A 27167-nucleotide genomic window follows, 5' to 3' on the forward strand; every position below is an offset into this window, starting at 1 on the left:
CGCCGGTGGCATTAATTTGTGTGTGCTGTGGAGGGCAAACAGTAAGGCATGGGTCACTAGGGAATTTTTCTATAACTGGTTACACCATGCATTTGCCCCCAATGTGAAAGATTACCTAACTGAAAAGAAATTAGAACTTAAGTGCCTCCTGGTGTTAGACAATGCCCCTGGTCATCCTACAGACGTGGCAGAGCGACTTTATGGGGACATGAGCTTCATTAAGGTGAAGTTTTTGCCTCCTAATACCACTCCTCTCCTGCAGCCCATGGACCAGCAGGTCATTTCCAACTTCAAGAAACTGTACACAAAAGCTATGTTTCAAAAGTGCTTTGAAGTGACCACAGACACTCGATTGACTCTAAAAGAGTTTTGGAAGGATCACTTTAATATCCTCAATTGTGTAAACCTTATAGGTAAGGCTTGGGAGGGAGTGACTAAGAGAACCTTGAACTCTGCTTGGAAGAAACTGTGGCCAGAATGTGTAGACAAAAGGGATTTTGAAGGGTTTGAGGCTAACCCTGAGAGGAGTATACCAGTTGAGGAATCAATTGTGGCATTGGGGAAGTCCTTGGGGTTGGAGGTTAGTGGGGATGATGTGGAAGAGTTGGTGGAGGAGGACAATGAAGAACTAACCACTGATGAGCTGATAGATCAACTTCAAGAGCAAGAGGCCAGACCTGGGGAAACTGGTTCAAAGGAGGGGAGAGAGAAATTGAAGGAATTGCCTACTTCAAAGATTAAGGAAATGTGTGCAAAATGGCTTGAAGTGCAAACCTTTTTTGATGAAAATCACCCTCACACAGCTATTGCAAGCCGTGCTGGTGACTGTTACAATGACAATGTTGTGAACCACTTTAGACAAATCATAAAGGAACGAGAGGTACAGGCCACTATGGACAGATATGTTGTGCGAAAGAAGTCCAGTGACTCTGAAGCTGGTCCTAGTGGCATTAAAAGAAGAAGGGAAGTAACCCCAGAAAAGGACTTGCCTCCTCAAGTCTTAATGGAAGGGGATTCCCCTTCTAAACACTAACACTCTCTCTCCCCTCCTCCCATCCCATCAATCATCACCAGATCTTCAATAAAAGTAAGTGTCATGTAATTGTGCATGCCTTTTTCAGTTTGTGTGTACTAAAATTAACATTTTTTTGTGGTAAAAAAATTTTTTTTCATACTTTTGGGTGTCTTGCACGGATTAATTTTATTTCCATTATTTCTTATGGGGAAAATTCATTCACATAGCGAACATTTCGCATAACAGCCAGCCCTCTTGCACGGATTAAGGTCGCTATGCGGGGGTCCACTGTACTTTCACCATCATTCAACACTTTCACCTTACTCACACATAATCACTGTTTTTGCAGAGGTGCTCAGAACACAACAGTTTAGAAGCATATATGTATAAAGATACACAACATATCCCTCCAAACTGCTAATATCCCAAAACCCCTCCTTTAGAGTGCAGGCATTGTACTTCCCATTTCCAGGACTCAAGTCCGGCTATATAAAAATAACCGGTTTCCCTGAATCCCTTCACTAAATATTACCCTGCTCACACTCCAACAGATTGTCAGGTCCCAAATACCATTCGTCTCCATTCACTCCTATCGAACACGCTCATGCATGCCTGCTGGAAGTCCAAGCTCCTTGCCCACAAAACCTCCCTTTACCCCTTCCTTCCAACCGTTTCGAGGACGACCCTGCCTTCCTTCCCCTACAAATTCAATGCTCTCCATGTCATTCTACTTTGATCCATTCTCTCTAAATGACCAAACCACCTCAACAACCCCTCTTCAGCCCTCTGACTAATACTTTTATTAGCTCCACACCTTCTCCTAATTTCCACACTCCGAATTTTCTGCATAATATTCACACCATGCATTGCCCTTAGACAGTACATCTCAACTGCCTCCAACTGCCTCCTTGCTGCTGCATTCACAACCCAAGCTTCACACCCATATAAGAGTGTTGGTACTACTTACTTTCATACATTCCCTTCTTTGCCTCCATAGATAATGTTTTTTGTCTCCACATATACCTCAATGCATCACTCACCTTTTTTCCCTCATCAATTCTATGATTAACCTCATCCTTCATAAATCCATCCGCCGATACGTCAACTTCCAAGTATCTGAAAACATTCACTTCTTCCATACTCCTCCTCCCCAATTTGATATCCAATTTTTCTTTATCTAAATCATTTAATACCCTCATCACCTTACTCTTTTCTATGTTCACTTTCAACTTTCTACCTTTACACACATGTAATAAATTTACACTATCAATATCAATTTGCTACAGTCTTGACCAATGCACTCTCATGTTTTGTCATAATCACAACGCAAGTAAAATCAGTAAAATCAATAAAATTATTTTATATCTATTTTTCACATTTCACAATCTGTGTCCATGCCACGGGCCAAGAAAGTGGGCATTTACTGTAGATGAAAGGAGAAGTGTTCCCCAAGAAAGGTTGGAGATGGAGATTTTGAATGATTAAGGGCTTCAGCTACCAGCTGGAATATGTGAGCACGTTATATCGCAGCAGAGAGAAGTGGTTTTTGGAATTTGATGTGCTACTGGTGAGTGAGCAAGTTAGCATTTACTAAAGGATTCAAGGAAACTGGTTCACTGGATTTTTAGGGATAGAAGGTTCAAGTGCCTACACTCTGGAGGATGCACGTAGATGTTACAGTTTAGACGACTATTTAAATTGTGACATGTGCACAATTCATTTAATTATGGAATGAAAACTGGCAAATGGGTTCCCTTCTCTGGGTTATCCTACCTTGATGGGAGATAATCATTGTTCTAAAAAACTTTACTGCTGCAAAACATTCTTCACTGTTGAGAGTTACAGATGTTGCCCTTGTGAGTTACAGATATTCTAGCCTCACCTCTTTTAATAATAATCATTCCATGACTTGCCTATCATCATACCACCACGAAGAACCAAAGGCACAATACTGCGACTGGAACAATGCACAAATAACCCGCACATAGAAGAGAGGAGCTTACGACAAAGTTTTGGTCCGACTTGGACCTGTGACATTGTAAAGGTCAAAGTCGGACTGAAATGTTACCATAAGCTCCTCTCTCTCATGTGCAAGTTATTTGTGTATCATACCACCACACTTGCACCTCAGACTGCCTGTCTCTACTGATTTAAGCCATGCTACATCAGTATTTTGCATCTATACATTAGGAGGTTAAAAGCAGGTGGGGATATAGTTTTGGAGTGGTTGGTGCAATTATTTAATAAATGTATGGAAGAGGGTAAGGTACCTAGGGATTGGCAGAGAGCATGCATAGTTCCTTTGTATAAAGGCAAAGGGGATAAAAGAGAGTGCAAAAATTATAGGGGGATAAGTCTGCTGAGTATACCTGGTAAAGTGTATGGTAGAGTTATTATTGAAAGAATTAAAAGTAAGACGGAGAATAGGATAGCAGATGAACAAGGAGGCTTTAGGAAAGGTAGGGGGTGTGTGGACCAGGTGTTTACAGTGAAACATATAAGTGAACAGTATTTAGATAAGGCTAAAGAGGTCTTTGTGGCATTTATGGATTTGGAAAAGGCGTATGACAGGGTGGATAGGGGGGCAATGTGGCAGATGTTGCAAGTGTATGGTGTAGGAGGTAGGTTACTGAAAGCAGTGAAGAGTTTTTACGAGGATAGTGAGGCTCAAGTTAGAGTATGTAGGAAAGAGGGAAATTTTTTCCCAGTAAAAGTAGGCCTTAGACAAGGATGTGTGATGTCACCGTGGTTGTTTAATATATGTATAGATGGGGTTGTAAGAGAAGTAAATGCGAGGGTCTTGGCAAGAGGTGTGGAGTTAAAAGATAAAGAATCGCACACAAAGTGGGAGTTGTCACAGCTGCTCTTTGCTGATGACACTGTGCTCTTGGGAGATTCTGAAGAGAAGTTGCAGAGATTGGTGGATGAATTTGGTAGGGTGTGCAAAAGAAGAAAATTAAAGGTGAATACAGGAAAGAGTAAGGTTATGAGGATAACAAAAAGATTAGGTGATGAAAGATTGAATATCAGATTGGAGGGAGAGAGTATGGAGGAGGTGAATGTATTCAGATATTTGGGAGTGGACGTGTCAGCGGATGGGTCTATGAAAGATGAGGTGAATCATAGAATTGATGAGGGGAAAAGAGTGAGTGGTGCACTTAGGAGTCTGTGGAGACAAAGAACTTTGTCCTTGGAGGCAAAGAGGGGAATGTATGAGAGTATAGTTTTACCAACGCTCTTATATGGGTGTGAAGCATGGGTGATGAATGTTGCAGCGAGGAGAAGGCTGGAGGCAGTGGAGATGTCATGTCTGAGGGCAATGTGTGGTGTGAATATAATGCAGAGAATTCGTAGTTTGGAAGTTAGGAGGAGGTGCGGAATTACCAAAACTGTTGTCCAGAGGGCTGAGGAAGGGTTGTTGAGGTGGTTCGGACATGTAGAGAGAATGGAGCGAAACAGAATGACTTCAAGAGTGTATCAGTCTGTAGTGGAAGGAAGGCGGGGTAGGGGTCGGCCTAGGAAAGGTTGGAGAGAGGGGGTAAAGGAGGTTTTGTGTGCGAGGGGCTTGGACTTCCAGCAGGCATGCGTGAGCGTGTTTGATAGGAGTGAATGGAGACAAATGGTTTTTAATACTTGACGTGCTGTTGGAGTGTGAGCAAAGTAACATTTATGAAGGGGTTCAGGGAAACCGGCAGGCCGGACTTGAGTCCTGGAGATGGGAAGTACAGTGCCTGCACTCTGAAGGAGGGGTGTTAATGTTGCAGTTTAAAAACTGTAGTGTAAAGCACCCTTCTGGCAAGACAGTGATGGAGTGAATGATGGTGAAAGTTTTTCTTTTTCGGGCCACCCTGCCTTGGTGGGAATCGGCCAGTGTGATAAAAAAAAAAAAAAAAAAAAAAAACATTATGATTGGAACAAACTCTCATCTACCCTTTCTTATCATGGTCTTCCCTAAAATGACTTATTGTACAAGCCATTTTTTTTTCAATAATACTCAACTACTTTTGTCAACAATACCTCATAGCTAACTCAAAAAATTACAATACTAATTTCACACCTATAAAGCAGATATTATTCAACAAACTAATTATTTCTTAAGTACTGGAGACATCAAAGTTAATTATTCCAAAATTAAGATTAAATATTTATGCACCTTAGAGTGGCACCTAAGAAGTGAAATATGGGCACAACCAGCCTGATATCTATCCCTAAAATACAGGGAGTGTGTATGAATCCCAACAGAGATATAGGACAGTACCCACCTTTATCTTATTAGAGAGACGAACAACCACAGACTCCTTATTGGTTGGAGATGTTGATGAAATTTTTGATTCAACAGGTTGTTGTGCAACTGGAACTGGTGGTGGTGTGGTTAGATCATCACTTTGTGAAAACTCTACTTCCTCTAGCTCTATTCCTCCAAAGCTTGATCCATCCACCTCTACTTTCTCCTCTGTCTCAGTAATATTGTCCTGGTTCACTTCTTTAATGGACTTATTCTGATGTCCATTACTGCTAACTTTAGATTTTTTGGGAGGTTTTGGCATTTCAGTGGGTGAACTTTCTGAACTAGCCAAGGATATAGATTCATTTACCTCCTGAAATTCCTGCTCCACTGTTACTTGCCCACCTACATCTCGAGTAGGTTTAATCCCATGAGAATCAGGAGTTACACTCCTGTTGGTCTCAGGTTCATCTGCCTTTGTTACACTAGAAGTATTTATTTTTGCATTTTTTACGTAAGAGGGCACGTCATCTGATGGTGAGATGATGTCTGAAGATGTAGTGGAGAAGTTCTCAGATAAACGACTGCTGCTAGAATCACACTCCACTTCTGCATCCATAATGCGATTATCATGCATAAAACACATTGCCAGTACATGCTTTGGTGATAACATTACACATACATAACTGTTATTGCATACAGTATCATACACAATGCTGTCATTGACTTCTGGTTCCAAGCACATGGTAGATGCTAACTGACGGCAGAAACTTGAATTCTTGACAGCACGTGACACAACAGGCTTCTGCATAAGAACTTCATACTCTGCCCAATAACAAGAGAGGATGTAGTTCAGAGACTCTGCCATAGAGCATCTACTTTTATCAACTGAAAATTTAGGATGGAGGGAGTAGCAATATTCTCCGGGTTCACTGGCACTGCTGCTGGGTCGATATCCTCTTTTAATAACATCCAACACTCCACTAAACATGTTTTTCAGTACAGTAGGGATCACACCTGGCTTTCCCTCATCTGTTGGCAATAAAGAAATTACTGTCAGTACAAATCTTCTTTGAAACTAAACAAGTTTTTCTTTAATTTTTCTTTCACAATAATTACTACAATTTACATCTTTGATATTCTGTTTACCCAGAAACAACTCTTCCAGGTAATCTTCATGCAAGAATTTATTTCAAAATTGCATTTTTCAAAGCTTGTATACAATAAACATTTACTTATTTATATAATCTAATATTCTTAATTTAACTTTATATAACTTTAAAATAATATTACTACAGACTACCAATTGTGTTAATACCTTTGGATTTTTTCACAGCCTCCTCCTCTTCAAAAGGATCACCAAATGCTTCTTCATTTTCATCATGGTCTGTTGCGTCCTCTATTGTATCAATCACCTCAAATTCAGATAAACCATATATACGAAAGAGAGATATGGGACAGAAGAACTCCGATCCATAATGACTTAAAACTTCTACCTGAAAAATAAATGTTTCTGGTATTCAAGTCTCTATCCTCAGGCATCTACTTTATCAAGGCTAAGGGACTCAATACCTTTTATCAAGTGCAACACTTGATTATCTTTTTTGTGGAAAGGTTTCACCATACAACAGCTTCATCAGTCCAATACATTGGACTAAGATATTTTATTATTCAAACAATACCTACATCTCCATTAAATCAAACTTCAAATTATAAAGTAATGCAACATTTTCAATAAATCTATATTGTATAATAAATGCTAATATAAATACCTTAATATACTTGAAAAAATCTTCCGTTTCAATAGGAAATGACTGAACTCCACGGTTTCCTTCTTGTCCCACAGCACGGCTAAGATTAGTCCAATCTCTTGTTGGGTATCTGTGACTTCCAAACACCTGAATGTCTTTAGGTAGGTTGCTGAACAGCTCAAAGTTTGCTATATCAAACTGAAAATTATATAACATTTTCAGAACTTTAGTTAATGTTAATTATTTTAGTACAGGTCTCCTTTATTTTATGCAGGTTCTCTTTATGTGAATTTGCTGTTATATGATGTCCTGTTTCTATATATGTGACTGAGGGTAGCCACAAGTAATTAGGATAGTTTGCATAGTGCATTGAGGATTCTTACTATGAATAGTTAAAAGTGTTTCTGGCCTGAGTGTAATATGGATGCTTAGTACAAATGCCAAAGGTCTGGAACTCATCTACAGCATAATTTAAAAATTATATTATATTAAAACATTTCATAAACAGCTTTGAAAAGGGACCCTATCTTGTCAGAAAAGGGGTGAGCCATTTTTCCAATCTAGGAGATATGTTGACTGTAAACTTTAACTTAAAAACTACTATCTTTGAAGGATTATGGCTCCTCTATTTAATTTTTCTGCTACAGGTACTCCATTTTTATATTTGCTTATCTGTTAGAACCAGAATTCATTATCCACAAACACACACAGATGAACATATCATTTATTTTCACACTGCAAGTAACAACTAAAAATTTCACACAAACTAATATTTTTCATAATCATCACTGTTTCTCATTTAAAATACAAGCACCATTGAAAATATAAGTTACTCTCCTAGTAATCTTTACCTTCTTATTACTATGATTTCTAAACTATGCTTCCTAATGCATCTTTTACATCTATAACTGCCAGTAGTGATGAATGAGACACTCGTGCAGCATCTGAGTATCTTTATTGTTGAAGTGTTGGATGGTGAGAAGGAGTTTGAGGTAATCAGTCCCTCAGCCTGGAGCCAATGTGTTCAGTCCATCAATCTTAATAATAGTATAGCACATATGTGAAGGGGCTAATATACTGCAGACAGGAGAGATGAAGCAATTAGAGGTGGCATCACTAGTGATGCCACCTTCAACTGTCTGACCCCATTCGTCCGCTGTATATAATCTCCTTCTCTATGCATATAATGTATTTTTAACAAGGTTGATGGACTGGGCACATTAACTGGCTAAGGGACTGATTACCTCTGTGTTGAATGAGGAAACCACTGGCTGGCAAAATATTTCAACACCAAAGATACTCAAATGTTATACAAGTGTCTCATTCATTAACTTGTCAGTTTTCTAAACCACTTATATAATAACAGTAGTGATGGAATTCATACATAGTACATTATATTGTGTGTGTTCAGAAATACATCTTGGAAGCTGCTGGCTAATAAAATGCAAAGAGATTTAATATTTCTAAAAGCATTCAAAAAATCTTACCTTTTGTGGTCGAATGCTCTCACACAGTTCAATGATGAACCAAATTTTATCTCGACATTTGTTGAGCATGTATTCATCTTTATTGGACTGGATCACCTAGAAGAAAAAAATTCCATCACTCAGTATTGAACACTATTCACCCAATAAATAGTGCCCTGAAATCAACAAAACAAAAAGGAGCATTGCTTGTAAGAGATACGCTTGTAGAATTACAATATAAAGAATAAAACATTCAGGAAAGGACACAACAAGATTTTATTGCAACTGACTCACTGTTTAGAGCTTCATGTTTTGACTTAATAGAGCTCTATACAGAACAAAAAAGTGACTTAATAAAAGCTTTTCTTTGGATCATGTCTTTCTTTCCTACTGCTGACAGTATACAATTTGGATCAAAATGTAAAAGTGATGAATGATAAAAATATATAACAAAGGGCAGTCATAAAGGAAATAAAGCATAAATTAGATAACAGATACAAGTCCTGAGAACACTAATTGAGAATTGCAGAGAAGTAACAGAAAATTCTGTAAACCTCAGCAAACCTCAACTCAAAACTGACACAAACCTATGTTTTATCAGATTACGGAGAAAAACATTTTCACTACAAAATAATGAACAACAATGACGAACTCAACTCTGCTCTTAATTATATGGTTATGGTTTAAAAATTATTCTTCTATTTGTTTACAGTAATTCATTTCTTACCTTCGATGAGTGTAAAGCTTCGGGATTGGCAATCATCAGCTTCGACCCACAGTCTGGAGAAGCATAATTTTTGCTTTTTACTTTTGGGCCTTTACTATGGCCATTACCACCATGGCCGTTAGTGATAACTGCAATAAAAAAAATACATATCTTAATATACAATATCTTATAAAATCTAATGTGACACCACCTGTGAAATTACTCGACATAAAAAAATTTATGTATACCAATATACCAGTTGACAAAAAAAATATCCTCACCATCATTCTTCTTTTCTGCATTGACCCGCTGAGTAAACTGGCTGTAAGTTTCTAAAGTATCCGGTGACTTTTCATCAGTTTCCGGTGGTTTGCCCAGGGTATCCTCTTTCTTTTTCTTGATTTTGCCAGTGTCCTTTATTTTTTTCTTATCTTTCTCTAATTCCTCATCTGGTTTAGAGTTTGAATCAAGTTCTATGTCAGTTTCAGAAATGGGTTTTATTTTTTCTATTACCTGTTCATCTGCAAGTAGCTCAGTTAGTGGTTCTCCAAGTTTGGCATCAATCTTGAATGTATCCGTAGGTTCCTTTTCATGCTCAACTATTTTATCAATATATATTTTTGTTGTATTTATTTCACCTGTCCCTATCATGGGTTCTTCTACAGTGTGTGTGGCATTTTCTAGATACTGCTCATTTTTAATCTCTTGTGGCTGGTCCAATTTTACCTCTTGCATTATGGTTTCTGCTGTAGAACTTGATATTCCCACCTCCTTTGCAGTTTCTTCTAACTGTGGTTCATTTTTTTCTTCCCTTACATCTTCTGAGTGTTTTTCTTCAAAAATCTTGCTATCTTTCTTCTGGGCATCTACAATACTTGTGTCCTCTTTCTTTTCACTGTGGTCCTGCTGTACTTGATCTGTGCCATCATTAACTGTAATATGTTTTCCTGTGAAGGCAGGCTTAGCATAGGGTAGTGTGTGTTCTTGCTGTGCAACATTATCTTCGGCTACCTTTCCGGTTGTGCCACTGACTGCACTTGTTCTGTCCTTATCTATAAGAGTAAAATTCTTTACTGGGATACTAGTAAGGAACTCCTTAGCATTTAAGTAGAGATTCAGGTTTCCATCCTGGTTGTCAGTGAAGAACTTTTTTTGTTTATGAGGAATGACTTGTCTTGGGTTGATGGTGACATTGATTAGACGATCTCTCCTCCGCTCAAATGCACCTAGAACTTCTTGCTCCAACGTTACTTCAGTTCCAGTAGGTTGTACACTGAAAAAAGGGGAGATAAAATTGTTAATAAATTTTCCATAGCTACCATATAATTCTTATAATGTACATGCTATAAATTCCAAAAACCGTGTCACAAGCAAACCAATTTGAAGACAGTTAAATCTGATTATTTATGCTGTCATCAAACCAATGCATATCCCAGCAAACTGTCTGCTGAAGAGTGGGCTTCAGTTTGATGCCAGTATATATGGTACTGACTTGCATTATAATATATATAATATATATAATATATATAATATATATATATATATATATGTATATATATATGTATATATGATAGTGAGGTGTTGGCCAGACCCCCTTATATACCTTCCTTGGATGCTTTACTTTCATAGTTCCTTGATAATGTGAGTAGTCACGAAAGCGCTTGGAATTTCTCTATTCTTTCAGAGTGGTTGTTTTGCATATTCTGAAATCACCTGTTTACTGTGATCTTATTGCATATTCTGAAATCACCTGTTTACTGTGATCTTATTGCATATATATATATATATATATATATATATATATATATATATATATATATATATATATATATATATATATATATATATATATATATATATATATATATATATATATATATAATATATATATATAATATATATATATATATATATATATATATATAATATATATATATATATATATATATATATATATATATATATATATATATATATATATATATATATATATATATATATATATATATATACACACACACACACACATACACAGTGGTCCCTCGTTTTTCATAATTAATCCGTTCATGGAGCCTTTACTATAAACGAAATTTACAATTTACGAATCAATTTTCCTCATAAGAAATAATGTAAATACAATTAATCCGTTCCTGACACCCAGAAGTATTAAAACAAAAAAAATTTTAACATGAAATATACATGTAGTACATAAACAATACAATGGGAAATGATGAATGAAACATTAACAGCATAACACTTACCTTTATTGGAGATTCTTCTTAGTGTATGGGAGACTGGAGGAGGAGAGAGAGTGGATTGTTTATAGTTTGGAAGGGGAATCCCCTTCCATCAACACCTCAGGTACCATTTGCTTTTCTGGGGTTGCTTCTCTTCTGTTTCTTAATGCCACTAGGGCCACCTTGAGAGTCACTGGAGCCCTGTCTCACAAAATAACTGTGGAGAGAGCTCTGTTTCTGGCGTCTCTTTAACACTTCCCTAAAATGGCCCAAGACTTTGTCACTGTACATGTTGCCAACCTGGCTTGCAACAACCTTGTTAGGGTGATGTTTCTCCATAAAGCTTTCCATCTTACCCCACATAGTAAAAACCTCTTTAATTTCTGAAGAAGGCACATTCTTCCATCTCTCTTCCTCCTCTGCAGCAATATTCTGAGCTGTGATGTGTTGCTCTTCCTGCTGAAGCTCTTGCAGCTCCTCAGTGGTGAGCTCTTCATTGTGGTCTTCCACCAATTCTTCCACATCCTCCAAACTCACATCCAACCCCATGGAACTCCCCAGTGCCACAATTGATTTTACAACAGACATAGGCTCATTAGGGTCAGTCCCAAATCCTTCAAAATCCCTCTTGTCGACACAATCTTGCCACAATTTTCTCCAGGCAGAGTTCAAAGTCCTGGTAGTCACTCCCTCCCAAGCCATACCTATAAGGGTTATGCAGTGGAGGATCCTGAAGTGTTCTCTCCATAATTCCCTTAGGGTCAAGTGAGTGTCTGTGGTCACAGTCAAGCACCTGTGAAACATTGCTTTTGTGTAGAGTGTTTTAAAGTTTGCAATAACCTGCTGGTCCATGGGTTGGAGGAGAGGAGTGGTATTCAGGGGCAAGAACTTTACTGTGATGAACCCAAACTCCTCGAAAATTAGGTCATCCAAGTTTGGAGGATGAGCAGGTGCATTGTCCATTACTAGCAGGCACTTGAGATCCAATTTCTTTTCCAGGAGATTCTCCTTCACACTAGGGCCAAACACTTCATTGAACCACTCGACGAAAATTTCCCTCGTGACCCATGCCTTACTATTAGATTTCCAAAACACACACAATTTACTCTTCATAGCATTGTTTTTCCTGAACACTCTGGGATTTTCAGAATGGTACACTAGTAATGGCTTCACTTTGAAATCCCCACTAGCATTAGCACAGAACATTAGCGTCAGCCTGTCTTTCATAGGCTTGTGTCCTGGCATTGCCTTTTCCTCTTGTGTAATGAAGGTCCTCTTTGGCATTTTCTTCCAAAAGAGGCCTGTTTCGTCACAATTGAACACTTGTTCAGGTTTCAGTCCTTCAGCCTCTATGTACTCCTGGAATTCATGCACATATTTTTCAGCCGCCTTGTGGTCCGAACTGGCAGCCTCACCATGCCTTACCACACTGTGTATGCCAGTACGGTTCTTAAATCTCTCAAACCAGCCTTTGCTGGCCTTAAATTCACTCACTTCACCACTATTTGCAGGCAATTTCTTTACCAAATCTTCATGCAACTGCCTAGCCTTTTCACAAATAATCGAAGTCATAAGAGTATCTCCTGCTAATTGTTTCTCATTTGTCCACACCAATAATAACTTCTCAACCTCTTCCAGTACTGGTGATCTCATTTTTGTCAGCATAGTTACTCCCTTTGCAACAACAGCATCCTTTATTTCCTTTTTCTTGGCCACTATGGAACATAAGGTTGTGTAGGGTTTCTTATACATCCTGGACAGTTCAGCCACACTTGTACCACTTTCATATTGTTCAATGATGGTTTTCTTAAATTCAGTCGTATTTCTCACCTTCTTTACCACAGGCTTGGCACTAGGAGCTTTCTTTGGAGCCATGGTAGCTTATTTAGTACTTGCAAGCACTAAAATAAATGGAATACTATGAAATATTTCGCTGGAGCACATGAGGGGACCTTCGCTCACTGGTAAACAATGCCAAACTGGCTGCCGCCCCGGCTCACGCCGTGGGTACGCGTCCCGGACGAACTACGACTCGCGAGTCAACCTATGAAAAGCGAGTCCATGTTCATACGAAAATACCCCTATGATTGGCGAATTTTACGATTGCCGGGAACTACGAAAAGCGGGGGACCACTGTATGTATGTATGTATGTATGATATATATATATATATATATATATATATATATATATATATATATATATATATATATATATATATATATATATATATGTGAGGTGAGATGTTATCAACAAATTTTGTTGAAAATAAGAAAAAGTTTTGGAGTGAGATTAACAAGTTAAGGAAGCCTAGAGAACAAATGGATTTGTACGTTAAAAATAGGAGAGGAGAGTTATTAAATGGAGAGTTAGAGGTATTGGGAAGATGGAGGGAATATTTTGAGGAATTGTTAAATGTTGATGAAGATAGGGAAGCTGTGATTTCGTGTATAGGGCAAGGAGGAATAATATCTTGTAGGAGTGAGGAAGAGCCAGTTGTGAGTGTGGGGGAAGTTCGTGAGGCAGTAGGTAAAATGAAAGGGGGGTAAGGCAGCCGGGATTGATGGGATAAAGATAGAAATGTTAAAAGCAGGTGGGGATATAGTTTTGGAGTGGTTGGTGCAATTATTTAATAAATGTATGGAAGAGGATAAGGTACCTAGGGATTGGCAGAGAGCATGCATAGTTCCTTTGTATAAAGGCAAATGGGACAAAAGAGAGTGCAAAAATTATAGGGGGATAAGTCTGTTGAGTATACCTGGTAAAGTGTATGGTAGAGTTATTATTGAAAGAATTAAGAGTAAGACGGAGAATAGGATAGCAGATGAACAAGGAGGCTTTAGGAAAGGTAGGGGGTGTGTGGACCAGGTGTTTACAATGAAACATATAAGTGAACAGTATTTAGATAAGGCTAAAGAGGTCTTTGTGGCATTTATGGATTTGGAAAAGGCATATGACAGGGTGGATAGGGGGGCAATGTGGCAGATGTTGCAAGTGTATGGTGTAGGAGGTAGGTTACTGAAAGCAGTGAAGAGTTTTTACGAGGATAGTGAGGCTCAAGTTAGAGTATGTAGGAAAGAGGGAAATTATTTCCCAGTAAAAATAGGCCTTAGACAAGGATGTGTGATGTCACCGTGGTTGTTTAATATATTTATAGATGGGGTTGTAAGAGAAGTAAATGCGAGGGTCTTGGCAAGAGGCGTGGAGTTAAAAGATAAAGAATCACACATAAAGTGGAAGTTGTCACAGTTGCTCTTTGCTGATGACACTGTGCTCTTGGGAGATTCTGAAGAGAAGTTGCAGAGATTGGTGGATGAATTTGGTAGGGTGTGCAAAAGAAGAAAATTAAAAGTGAATACAGGAAAGAGTAAGGTTATGAGGATAACAAAAAGATTAGGTGATGAAAGATTGGATATCAGATTGGAGGGAGAGAGTATGGAGGAGGTGAATGTATTCAGATATTTGGGAGTGGACGTGTCAGCGGAAGGGTCTATGAAAGATGAAGCGAATCATAGAATTGATGAGGGGAAAAGGGTGAGTGGTGCACTTAGGAGTCTGTGGAGACAAAGAACTTTGTCCTTGGAGGCAAAGAGGGGAATGTATGAGAGTATAGTTTTACCAACGCTCTTATATGGGTGTGAAGCATGGGTGATGAATGTTGCAGCGAGGAGAAGGCTGGAGGCAGTGGAGATGTCATGTCTGAGGGCAATGTGTGGTGTGAATATAATGCAGAGAATTCGTAGTTTGGAAGTTAGGAGGAGGTGCAGGATTACCAAAACTGTTGTCCAGAGGGCTGAGGAAGGGTTGTTGAGGTGGTTCGGACATGCGGAGAGAATGGAGCGAAACAGAGTGACTTCAAGAGTGTATCAGTCTGTAGTGGAAGGAAGGCGGGGTAGGGGTCGGCCTAGGAAAGGTTGGAGGGAGGGGGTAAAGGAGGTTTTGTGTGCGAGGGGCTTGGACTTCCAGCAGGCATGCGTGAGCGTGTTTGATAGGAGTGAATGGAGACAAATGGTTTTTAATACTTGACGTGCTGTTGGAGTGTGAGCAAAGTAACATTTATGAATGGGTTCAGGGAAACCGGCAGGCCGGACTTGAGTCCTGGAGATGGGAAGTACAGTGCCTGCACTCTGAAGGAGGGGTGTTAATGTTGCAGTTTAAAAACTGTTGTGTAAAGCACCCTTCTGGCAAGACAGTGATGGAGTGAATGATGGTGAAAGTTTTTCTTTTTCGGGCCACCCTGCCTTGGTGGGAATCGGCCAGTGTGATAATAAAAAAAAAAATAAAATATATATATATATATAATATATATATATATATATATATATATATATATATATATATATATAATATATATATATATATATATATATATAAATATATATATATATATATATATATTATATACATATATATATATATATAGAGGGGTTTTTGAGGTGGTTTGGTCATTTAGAGAGAATGGATCAAAGTAGAATGACATGGAAAGCATATAAATCTATAGGGGAAGGAAGGCGGGGTAGGGGTCATCCTCGAAAGGGTTGGAGAGAGGGGGTAAAGGAGGTTTTGTGGGCAACTGGCTTGGACTTCCAGCAAGCGTGCATAAGTGTGTTAGATAGGAGTGAATGGAGACGAATGGTACTTGGGACCTGACGATCTGTTGGAGTGTGAGCAGGGTAATATTTAGTGAAGGGATTCAGGGAAACCGGTTATTTTCATATAGTCGGACTTGAGTCCTGGAAATGGGAAGTACAATGCCTGCACTTAAAAGGAGGGGTTTGGGATATTGGCAGTTTGGAGGGATATGTTGTGTATCTTTATATGTGTATGCTTCTAAACTGTTGTATTCTGAGCACCTCTGCAAAAACAGAGATAATGTGCGAGTGTGGTGAAAGTGTTGAATGGTGATGAAAGTATTTTCTTTTTGGGGATTTTTTTTTTTTTTGGGTCACCCTTCCTCTCAGAAGACGGCCGACTTGTTGAAAAAAAAATATATATATATGTATGTATTTATATATATATATATATATATATATATATATATATATATATATATATATATATATATATATATATATATATATATATATATATATATATATATATATATATATATATATATATATATATATATAATATCGTGCTAAAACTGGTCATTTATCAAGAAATTTAAAATTTTAAGTCCTCTCTAAAATTTTCGCTTATACGTTTAGAGATATATTTTTTTCATTCATGTTAACATAAAAATTAATAATCTTGTTCCAAAAGAACCTTAGAAAACTTACCTAATCTTATTATAACAAGCGCAATTTAATATAGCCTAATCCAACTAAATGTATTTTAGACAAGTATACAATAATTAATGAACAAACACAAAGAAATATATTTTTTTTTCGTTAGGTTCAGAATGATTTTTATGAAATTATTGTATACACAAATTTTCGCGCCTTATTCGACAAGAGCATTGCTATTTAAGCCAAAATTGCAAGTTTAACTTATCCGGCACGACAGTGTGTACTCACCTAATTGTGGTTGCAGGGGTTGAGACTCAGCTCCTGGCCCCGCCTCTTCACTGACCGCTACTGGGTCCTCCCTCTCCTTGTTCCACGAGCTTTATCATACCTCGTCTTAAAACTATGTATGGTTCCTGCCTCCAATACATCATATGCCAGAATATTCCACTTCCTAACAACTCTGTAGCTGAAGAAATACTTCCTAACATCCCTTTGACTCATCTGAGTCTTGAACTTCTAATTGTGACCCCTTGTTTCTATGTCCCATCTCAGGAACATCCTGTCTCTGTCCACCTTATCTATGCCACGCAGTATTTTGTATGTCGTCATGTCACCCCTGACCCTTCCTATCTTTCAGTGTCGTCAGACCGATTTCCCTTAACCTTGCTTCGTAGGACATTCCCCTTAGCTCTGGAACAAGCCTTGTTGCAAACCTTTGCACTTTCTCTAATTTCTTGTGTGTGTGTGTGTGTGTGTGTGTGTGTGTGTGTGTGTGTGTGTGTGTGTGTGTGTGTGTGTGTGTGTGTGAGAGAGAGAGAGAGAGAGAGAGAGAGAGAGAGAGAGAGAGAGAGAGAGAGAGAGAGAGAGAGAAAATCAGTTACATACAGCAATGTTAACAGAAAAACCTGTTACGTGCAACAGTGTTTCAGAAGATCCAGTTACATGTTCAGTATTCAACACATCTCAAGTTCCTTCGTCCCTGTCACTGTTAATATAGCTATAGTCGCCTGAATGTATACCGAACCTCGTATTATAAGGCAAGAATTGCATTTGTATAGAAATGCATAGTGTTGAAATATGTGCTGCTGAACGTGTACCAAACATTTCACATGGAGTTTCTTTTCTACAGAGACACTTGCAGTGGAAAAATAAATGCCGTTAAGTTCGTGTGCAACTCTTGACATTACGGTACAACAGGGGCTCGTCACCATGGTAACCGCTTCCGCTAGACCACGGCGGCCTAGCAACTACAATCACAGCGAGTTTCAAAGAAATACAAAGTACAACTAGAAAGAAAATAACATCACAAAAAAAGAACGATATGTTCATTCTTAACATTGAACAGTAACGATTAGGAACGGGAGAGACTGCTTACAAACAAGCTTAAATGGACAAGAGCTTAGAATAGCATATTTAGCCATGTTCAACATTCTCCAAATTCATAAAAATCATTACATTGTAAATGCAACAGCCAGCTAAGCGGATATAATCCACTTTTAATAGAGCTCATGTAGCACGGTAAAACAGTTCCTTGGAACTTCAACCCCGTCACCAGAAACAAGGCAAAATAATACAAGGTAAAATGATACTATACCACTTCGAGATTATATCAACCTTCTCGGTAGGATAAGCGTGTGGTGAAAGTTTTGAAGCCGATTAGAGGAGCCCGTCTCCGCCTATCACACGGAAACAAAATTTGGGAAAGACTTGTGTAATGGTGGGCACCCACGCATGCAAACAGACCCATGGATTTTGCCCAAGTGTTGAAAATTTGAAGCCGGTGGAATAAGGTATTCTCAAGTAACGAACAAAAATTTGTGAGAAAAGTAAACAAATATTGCTGAGAATGTTGAGAAAAACAGGAGCCTTCCCTCGTGAAACTTAAAAACTTCATAAAACATCATTTTTTTTTTTGCAGTATTCTTTTCTCATTTGCATTTTATTTAAAATTCCCTAATTTTATAAAATTGACAAATTAACGCCCACACACTAAATATACAAATATTTCCAATTAAGATGCATCAGTATTTAACGTTAGAAGACGATCGAAAGAGGCAAAATTTTTCTAGCTATGACATTTGAAGCAATTTACTTAATAAAATTGGCAAAATGAAATCTACACAGCTCAGAGCTGTGTTTTAGTAAAGCCCACTAATAATAAAAGTTTGAAGCTGATTGGAAAAGGCATTTTCCAGTAATTTATATAAATCCAATGATTTAAAGTTTTTTAACTATATCAGTAAATTTTAAATTATGCACCTATTTGGACTAAGCTCACGGGGTATCGTCCATTTCATAGAATTCATCGTCAGTAATATTTTGAAGCCAATCATCAGAATTCTTTAGTTAATGAATAAAAAAAATGAATATCACTAGTTATTCAATAAAATTGGCAAATTGCCACTTATATCACCCAACAGAAGCATGAGCCTTGTGTTTAGGAATCACACCAGTGGTGAAAATTTGAAGACGATCAGATGAGCCATTATCCAGTGATGGCATGGATTCCAACGATTCAAAGTTATTTCTTACTGTTTTACTACCCTGGCCCTAAAATGCATCACCCATTAAATAGTGAAAACGCTACAAACACGTAAACTAAAAAATATTTAACGTGATTTAATTGGAATAAAAACTTCACACTAGTTTACACAAAACTAGTGTGAATTCCACCCTAAATTCCACCCTCCGCTGTCGTCTTTTTTTTTTTTTGGGGGGGTGGGGCCTCTTTTTCGAACGTTTAAAGCTACAGCCATTCCAAGATGCTGGGAATGAGTTTAATAACTTCGGTCATAAAGGCACTTCAACATGACAGTTGTTCCAAGAATTTGGTCCCTATTACAATACACAAGTGTTGAAAATTTGAAAACGATTGGATGAGGCCTTTTCGAGTTATGAGCGAAATAAAATCGAAAATTTGGAGGAAAAAAAATCAGGCAACCTCTTAAAAGTACCCCTTCGGGGATTACCTAATAAGGAACCGTAGTAAAAGCACTAATTGTAAGTCAATATCCATTCCATATATCCATCCCGTCTCAGAAGCTCTAGTCTAGTCCAACTTTCAGAAACTATTCGAGTTTCTTCTTAAAAAATGCTTGCTTCTGCTGCAGAAATTAACTGGTAGATAACTGAAGATAATGTCCTTCAGTGTTCTCTTACTTTTACATATGGCACCGCCTGATTTTTCACTGAGTAACATTTGCAACGGTTTCGAAGTAAAAAGATGAACGCCGTAAAAAGTGCAGTGTCGTAAGTACAACTATTAGAATTTCATCTTGAAAAAAACTTACTTCTGTTCCAGAATTTGTTTTCTGGAGGATAATGTCTTCAACCTACTATCAGCGAACAAATTCTGGAACAGGAATAAACTTTTTCAAAATTAAATTCAAATAGTTCTTGCACGCTGCGCTAGATCAACTGGGGAATGATAGATATATTGAATGTATGCTGACCCTAAGCACCAATACCCACGGTAAATACTCATACAACTCAGATTATTACTAAAGAACTGAAACTAGCACATTTTGTCACCCCCCACTGCTTAGTCTATCTAGCGTAAACATTTAAATATAAATCATACCACGGGCGGGATAGAACCCGCGATCAGTCTCAAAACTCCAGGCCGTCGCTTTAGCCACTGGACCAGCTAGCCACAATAAGATTCGTCCAACTAGGTATATTTCTACACCATAGGAAGGTTAGCATAGGCACCAGTGTAACCACAAATGCAAGTTTTTACAGACGAATCTCCAGCTAGCGTGGTCGTGATGAACTCTAGCTCAAGTCCCCTCAAAACCGTTAACATGACTCACTCATTACGATTTCGTGAGTCATTTAAATATACATTTCGAACTGTAACACCGTTACCTACATAAATGTTTGCATATGTGAAGGTCATATTTTCACATTAATTAGTTATGTGATGTTGATATATTGATTATTAAACAAGGGTAAGACTTGATATTCCTACTGCCAGACACTTTTGCGAGCATCCAGCCAGTGTGACAGAGAAACCTTATGAAACGTCGAAACGTCGTTATAAGGTTTCTTTCCTGAGTATAAGTTATTTGTGAATTGTTCCAGTCATGGTCGAATCAGCCCTTATACACAACTTTCCTAACAGGACTAGGAGTCATGTTAGGAATGTTGTGTATAAGGGCTGATTCGACAAATCGGTATCTATGAAGGTTGGAAGGGTAATTTTAGCTGTGCTCTCTGGTATGACAGAAAAAGAGCACTGTTGATGTCAGCAAGGCGAACACTTTTGTGCTCAAGTGTGTCAGAAAGGGAGCAGCCAGTTTCACTAAGTATTAAAGAGGACAAGAGGCGCAGGAGCTGGAGTAGACATTGGAAGAATCAGTGACAGAAGTATGAATAGGATTCCCGCGAAGGGTGTTACTTCGACGAAAAACAAATTTTATATCTAAAGGACGGAGGGTGTTAAGATTTTGAAGACTGGAACTGCAAGGAACAGAGATTTCACATATATAACTTTGGGAGAGAAGTCAGTCAGTTTAACATGAGTAGACATTATAAAATAGGGAGGCTAGCGAAGAGAAACTACGAATCGGGAAATTTAAGGTCACAGATGCGGGTAGCACGGAGAACATGATGTATCCTGATTTAAGTTACACTCATTCTGGCAATATTTCTGACATCTCCCGGTAGAAGGGTGAATAGTCTAGGGCCATGGATATCGTGCCGGTGGCTTTCCTGGTTTATATTTTTTTTGCACTCCCCCCCCCCCATATCTCCATGGTATTGTGTAACTTAAGTTGTGACTACATTACCCAATCCCTTTCTCGGTGTTGGGAGATAATTATAAAATGTCAGGATTTCATTCTGGAAAAGGGTGCGGGCTTAAGCTAGAGTCAATATGGGGGCTTAAAAAATGATAAGATGCTGAAAAAAAAAGAAATCGTCATTAAAAATATATTTTCAGTAAATATCGTGCTTTCGTGGTCACTAATTAATACAAATGAAAATTGCTACCAACTGAAAGAATAGTATTTAACTCAGGGGTAATGTCGGATTAGCCCCAAGCCCCCCCCCCCTTATCTGTAGCTATCACAGACATACAGAGCAAACTGACCTACGTGTCTTGTAGCAGCCCAGCCTTGTAAACCAAGACCACACGTGTACCTCTTAATTAGTACAGACATCTGTTATCTGGCTGCTCTACAATAGAAAAATCACACAACATATAGCGCAACCTAAGTGTAACTCGCCGCAAATAATTTAGCGTTAGGAACTTTTGATTATGTAAGGATCCTGACGGCAGCAACCGCGCGGCAGTGCCAGCCGCAGGAGCACCCCACCATAACCAGTTAGTTATCTATTCAACATACGAGTCAGGATGATAATCCATCTAGATTCTAGACATTACACAAATCTAATACCTATGATAAGGATTAAATTAGACTTTGTTTTACACCTGTATACAGTATGCCCATTAAAACTTGCACACGTTAGCTCTATACTGTTACTGCAGCTGTTTCCTGACTTGTAATCAGCTGCTGCTCTCTACTGCTACACATATTACACGCCACTCTTCAGATTAAGAACACCATAGTAGGTTTACTGACCCATGCTAGGCTAGTCCAACTTACATTCACTCAATATACTCGTCCAACCTACATTTAAGCCGCTGTATGACCCTAGTAGGTTTAGCACTTTGTTTTGACTATAATAATAATAGTAATACATTTAAACTTACCCAAAGTTCTCGTCTCAATGACGCTACCTGGAAGTTTGTTCAACTTGTCTACAACTTTACTGCCAAACCAGTATTTCCCTATATATTTTCTAAACCTAAATTTGTCCAACTTGAATCCATTGCCGCGAGTCCTGTCTTACCTGGAGGTTATTCCGGGGATCAACGCCCCCGCGGCCCGGTCCATGACCAGGCCTCCCGATGGATCAGGGCCTGATCAACTAGGCTGTTACTGCTGGCCGCACGCAGTCCAACGTACGAGCCACAGCCCGGCTGATCCGGCAATGACTTTAGGTATCTGTCCAGCTCTCTCTTGAAGGCAGCCAGGGGTTTATTGGCAATTCCCCTAATGCTTGATGGGAGGCTGTTGAACAGTTTTGGGCCCCGGACACTTATGGTGTTTTCCCTTAGTGTACCAATGGCGCCCCTACTTTTTATTGGGGGCATTTTGCATCGCCTGCCCAGTCTTTTACTTTCGTAGGGAGTGATTTCTGTGTGCAAATTTGGGACCATTCCTTCCAAGATTTTCCAAGTGTAGATTATGATATATCTCTCCCTCCTGCGTTCCAACGAGTACAAGTCAAGTGCTTCCAAGCGTTTCCAGTAGTTAAGGTGCTTGACAGAACTTATACATGCAGTAAAGGATCTCTGTACACTCTCTAGATCTGCGATTTCACCTGCTTTGAATGGAGATGTTAATGTACAGCAGTATTCCAGCCTAGAGAGAACAAGTGATTTGAAAAGGATCATCATGGGCTTGGCATCTCTCGTTTTGAAAGTTCTCATTATCCATCCTATCATTTTCTTTGCACGTGCGATCGTGGCACTGTTGTGATCCTTGAAAGTGAGATCCTCAGACATTACTACTCCCAGGTCCCTTACATTATTTTTCCGCTCTATTGTATGGCCGGAGTCAGTAGTATACTCTGTTCTAGTTATTATCTCCTCCAGTTTTCCATAACGGAGTAGTTGGAATTTGTCCTCATTGAACATCATATTGTTTACCGTTGCCCACTGGAAAACTTTGTTTATATCTTCTTGGAGGTTAACCGCGTCCTCAGCAGATGACAGCCTCATGCAGATCCTAGTATCATCCGCAAAGGATGGTGTATATCTCTGTTTATGTCTGATATGAGGATAAGGAATAAGATGGGGGCGAGTACTGTGCCTTGTGGAACAGAGCTCTTCACTATGGCAGCCTCCGATTTAACTCTGTTGACCACTACTCTTTGTGTTCGATTTGTTAGGAAGTTGAAGATCCATCTCCCCACTTTCCCAGTTATTCCTTTAGCACGTATTTTATGGGCTATTACGCCATGATCGCATTTGTCAAATGCTTTTGTAAAGTCTGTGTATATTACATCTGCATTCTGATTTTCTTCCAGTGCATCCAAGGCCATGTCATAGTGATCCAGTAGTTGTGAGTAGTTGTGAGAGGCAGGAGCGACCTGCCCTGAACCCATGTTGCCCTGGATTGTGCAGATTTTGGGAATCCAGGTGATTTGCAATCCTGCTTCTTAGCACTCTTTCAAAGATTTTTATGATGTGGGACGTCAGAGCTATTGGTCTATAGTTCTTAGCTAATGCTTTGCTGCCACCTTTATGGAGTGGGGCTATATCCGTTGTTTTAAGTGACTGTGGAATTTCACCCATGTCCAAGCTCCTCCTCCACAGTGTACTTAGGGCACGCGAGAGGGGTTTCTTGCAGTTCTTAATGAAAACAGAGTTCCACGAGTCTGGGCCCGGGACTGAGTGCATAGGCATGTTGTCAATGGCTTTTTCGAAATCTATCGGAGTTAGGGTAATGTCGGAAATCTGGCATACATTTATGGAGTTTTGAGGCTCATTCATGAAGAAATCATTTGGGTCGTCGATCCTCAGACCGATTAGTGGTTCACTAAACACAGAGTCGTACTGGGATTTCAATATTTCACTCATTTCCTTGTTGTCATCTGTGTAAGTCCCATCCTGTCTGAGTAAGGGCCCGATACTAGATGTGGTATTTGCCTTGTTTTTGGCATATGAAAAGAAATATTTTGAATTTCTTTCAATTTCACTAATAGCTTTAAGCTCCTCCTGCCTCTCCTGGTTCCTGTAAGAGTCACTTAGCTTAAGTTCGATAGTTTCCACTTCCCTGGTCAGCGCCTCCTTTCGTGTATCAGATATTCTATAGAGCACTCCTGAGGAGCTCAGTGACTCTTCGTCGTCTTCTGTAGAGGGAGCGTCTTTTTCTCTCCAGTTTACTCCTGCTCTTCTTCTTTCTTAGGGGAATATGCCTAGAACATGCTTCGGCTACCAGGAAGTTGATCCTTTCAAGGCACTGGTTTGGATCCATGTCATTTAAGACATCTTCCCAACATGTTTCGTTTAGGACATGGTTTACCTGGTCCCAGTTGATGTTCTTGTTGTTGAAATTGTATTTTGTGAAGACACCTTCACAGGTACATGCATTCTGCTGTTCAGGACCCCTATGCATGTACGTCTGGACTTCGATTAGATTGTGATCGGAATTAGTTTTTGATATTCTTATGTCTCTTATCAGGTCCTCATTATTTGTGAAGATAAGGTCAAGTGTGTTTTCTAGTCTTGTTGGCTCCACTATCTGCTGGCTTAAGGTGTGTTTTTCGCAGAGACTTAGTAGCTCGTGTGTGTGCCCTTTCATCTGCGCTACCTCCGGGGATTGTTTCAGCTATAACATTATTTGCTACATTCTTCCATTTTGTATGCCTTAGGTTGAAATCACCAAGCAGTAAGATGTTTGGGGATGGAGCTGGAAGGTTTTCCAAACAGTAATCGATTTTCAGTAGCTGTTCCTTGAACTGTTGTGAGGTTGCATCTGGTGGCTTGTATACAACCACAATGACTAGGTTTTGGTTCTCGATCTTTATTGATAGAACTTCAACTACCTCATTTGTGGTGTTCAGCAACTCCGTGCAGATAAGGGACTCTTTGATATACAGGCCAACCCCCCCTTGTTGCCTGTTTTTTCTGTCGCATCTAAAAAGGTTGTAACTACTTATCCATATTTCACTGTCAAAGTGATCTTTTGTGTGAATCTCTGTGAAGGCTGCAAACATTGCATTAGACTCCACTAGAAGTCCACTGATAAAAGGTATTTTGTTGTTGGTGGATGGCTTAAGGCCCTGTATATTAGCAAATATGAACGAGGTTGTATTCTATGTTTGTTGGGGGGATTTTGTTATTGGCATCAGTAGTTGTAATTCTGGAGGGCCATGGGTGGCCACTGGCTGCGCCTCCAGTCCAACAAGGCTCCAAGGTGGACTATTTTTGTTATTTCCTTCCATTTTCTTTTTTCGTTTCCTGCCACTAAAAAATCACCTGGAGTTGGGTTGTCGTAGCTACTATTGTTTGTCTTGTGGGATCTGTGCCTCCTGGTTCCTTTTAGATGGTATGCAGGGCACTCGATGTTGTAACACTGCTTCTGGAGGACCGAGGAGTGGCACATTTTTGGGTGAAAGAAAGTACAGGAAGAAGAACGACACACTCCTTTAGACAGGAGGTCGCTACATTTTTTGGGATGGTCAAAGTTGCATGTCCCCTGTTATTCCCCTGTTATTCAATATGCTATTTATATCCACTTTATTTTAATTCATGTTTTCCATTTGTACATTTCAGTCATCTCTCTCCTAATTTCACATCTTTCCAGACGAGGCTTTCAAACTTTCTTTGCATCTCCGCATGAAACGTTTATGATGTGTGTAATAAACTCTGTCATCCTTCCTTGTATATCTTCCTGCGCATTTATGTCCATTCTGTGATATGAAGACCAGAAATGAACAGCATAATTTAAATTAGGCCTTACCAATAATATCTGTATAAAGTTGAAGTATAACCTTAGGATTTATTTTTTATAATTCGTGAAATAAAGTCAAAAATTTTATAACCTTTATTGTTAAGACATACTCACTGCTGCCTTTGCTTTAAAACTCTGTAAACCAAAACGCTTATATCTTTTTCGTCCTAAGTATGCTATAGAGAAGGGGCATAGACACAGGTAAGATTCCACAGTTACTAAAAACAACGGACATAGCCCCACTTCATAAAGGTGGCAGCAAAGCAATAGCTAAGAACAATAGACATAAAGCTTTAACGTCCCACATCATAAAAGTCTTTGAAAGAGTTCTAAGAAGCAGGATTGCAAACCAATTGGACTCCCAACAACTGCACAATCCAGGGCAACATGGGTTCAAAGCAGGTCGCTCCTGCCTCTCGCAACTACTGGACCGCTATGATATATTCTTGGATACACTGGACAACAAACAATGCAGATGTAGTATACACAGATTTTGCAAAAGCCTTTGACATGTGCGATCATGTTGCAATAGCACACAAAATGCACGCTAAAGGGGATCACTGACAAAGTAGGCGGATGGATATTCAACTTTCTAACTAATCGAACACAGACAGTAGTAGTAAACAGAGTTAAATCGGAAGCTGCCATAATGAAGAACTTTGTTCCACAAGGCACAGTACTCGCCTCTATCTTGTTTCTCATTCTCATATCAGACATAGACAGAGATGTAAACCACAGCACTGTATCATCCTTTGCAGACGATACTAGGATCTGCACGAGAGTGTCATCCACTGAGGACACAGCAAACCACCAAGAAGATATAAACCAAATTTTCCAATGGGCAACGGAGAAGAATATGATGTTCAATGAAGACAAATTCCAACTACTCCGTTAAGGAAAACTGGAGGAAATAATAACTAGAACTGAGTATACTACAAACTCCAATCACACAAAAGAGCGGAAAAGTAATGAGAAGGACCTGGAAGTGGTAATGTCTGAGGATCTCACCT

General features: G+C 39.0%; 1 protein-coding gene across 2 annotated transcripts in view; it reads right to left on the reverse strand.

The window, feature by feature from the left end:
* Positions 1-27167, reverse strand: part of LOC128686223 (SUN domain-containing ossification factor) — a 172460-nt gene that overhangs the window by 16209 nt on the left and 129084 nt on the right. For both annotated transcript variants that reach the window (XM_070083229.1, XM_070083230.1), the window contains 6 exons: positions 9445-10436; positions 9185-9312; positions 8479-8574; positions 7013-7189; positions 6559-6736; positions 5278-6272 (listed from right to left, as the gene is read on the reverse strand). In XM_070083229.1, the coding sequence (XP_069939330.1) occupies positions 5278-6272; positions 6559-6736; positions 7013-7189; positions 8479-8574; positions 9185-9312; positions 9445-10436 (2566 nt within the window). The remainder of the gene's footprint in view (positions 1-5277; positions 6273-6558; positions 6737-7012; positions 7190-8478; positions 8575-9184; positions 9313-9444; positions 10437-27167) is intronic.

The sequence above is a fragment of the Cherax quadricarinatus genome, chromosome 9, assembly GCF_038502225.1.
Source record: "Cherax quadricarinatus isolate ZL_2023a chromosome 9, ASM3850222v1, whole genome shotgun sequence".
Taxonomy (NCBI): domain Eukaryota; kingdom Metazoa; phylum Arthropoda; class Malacostraca; order Decapoda; family Parastacidae; genus Cherax; species Cherax quadricarinatus.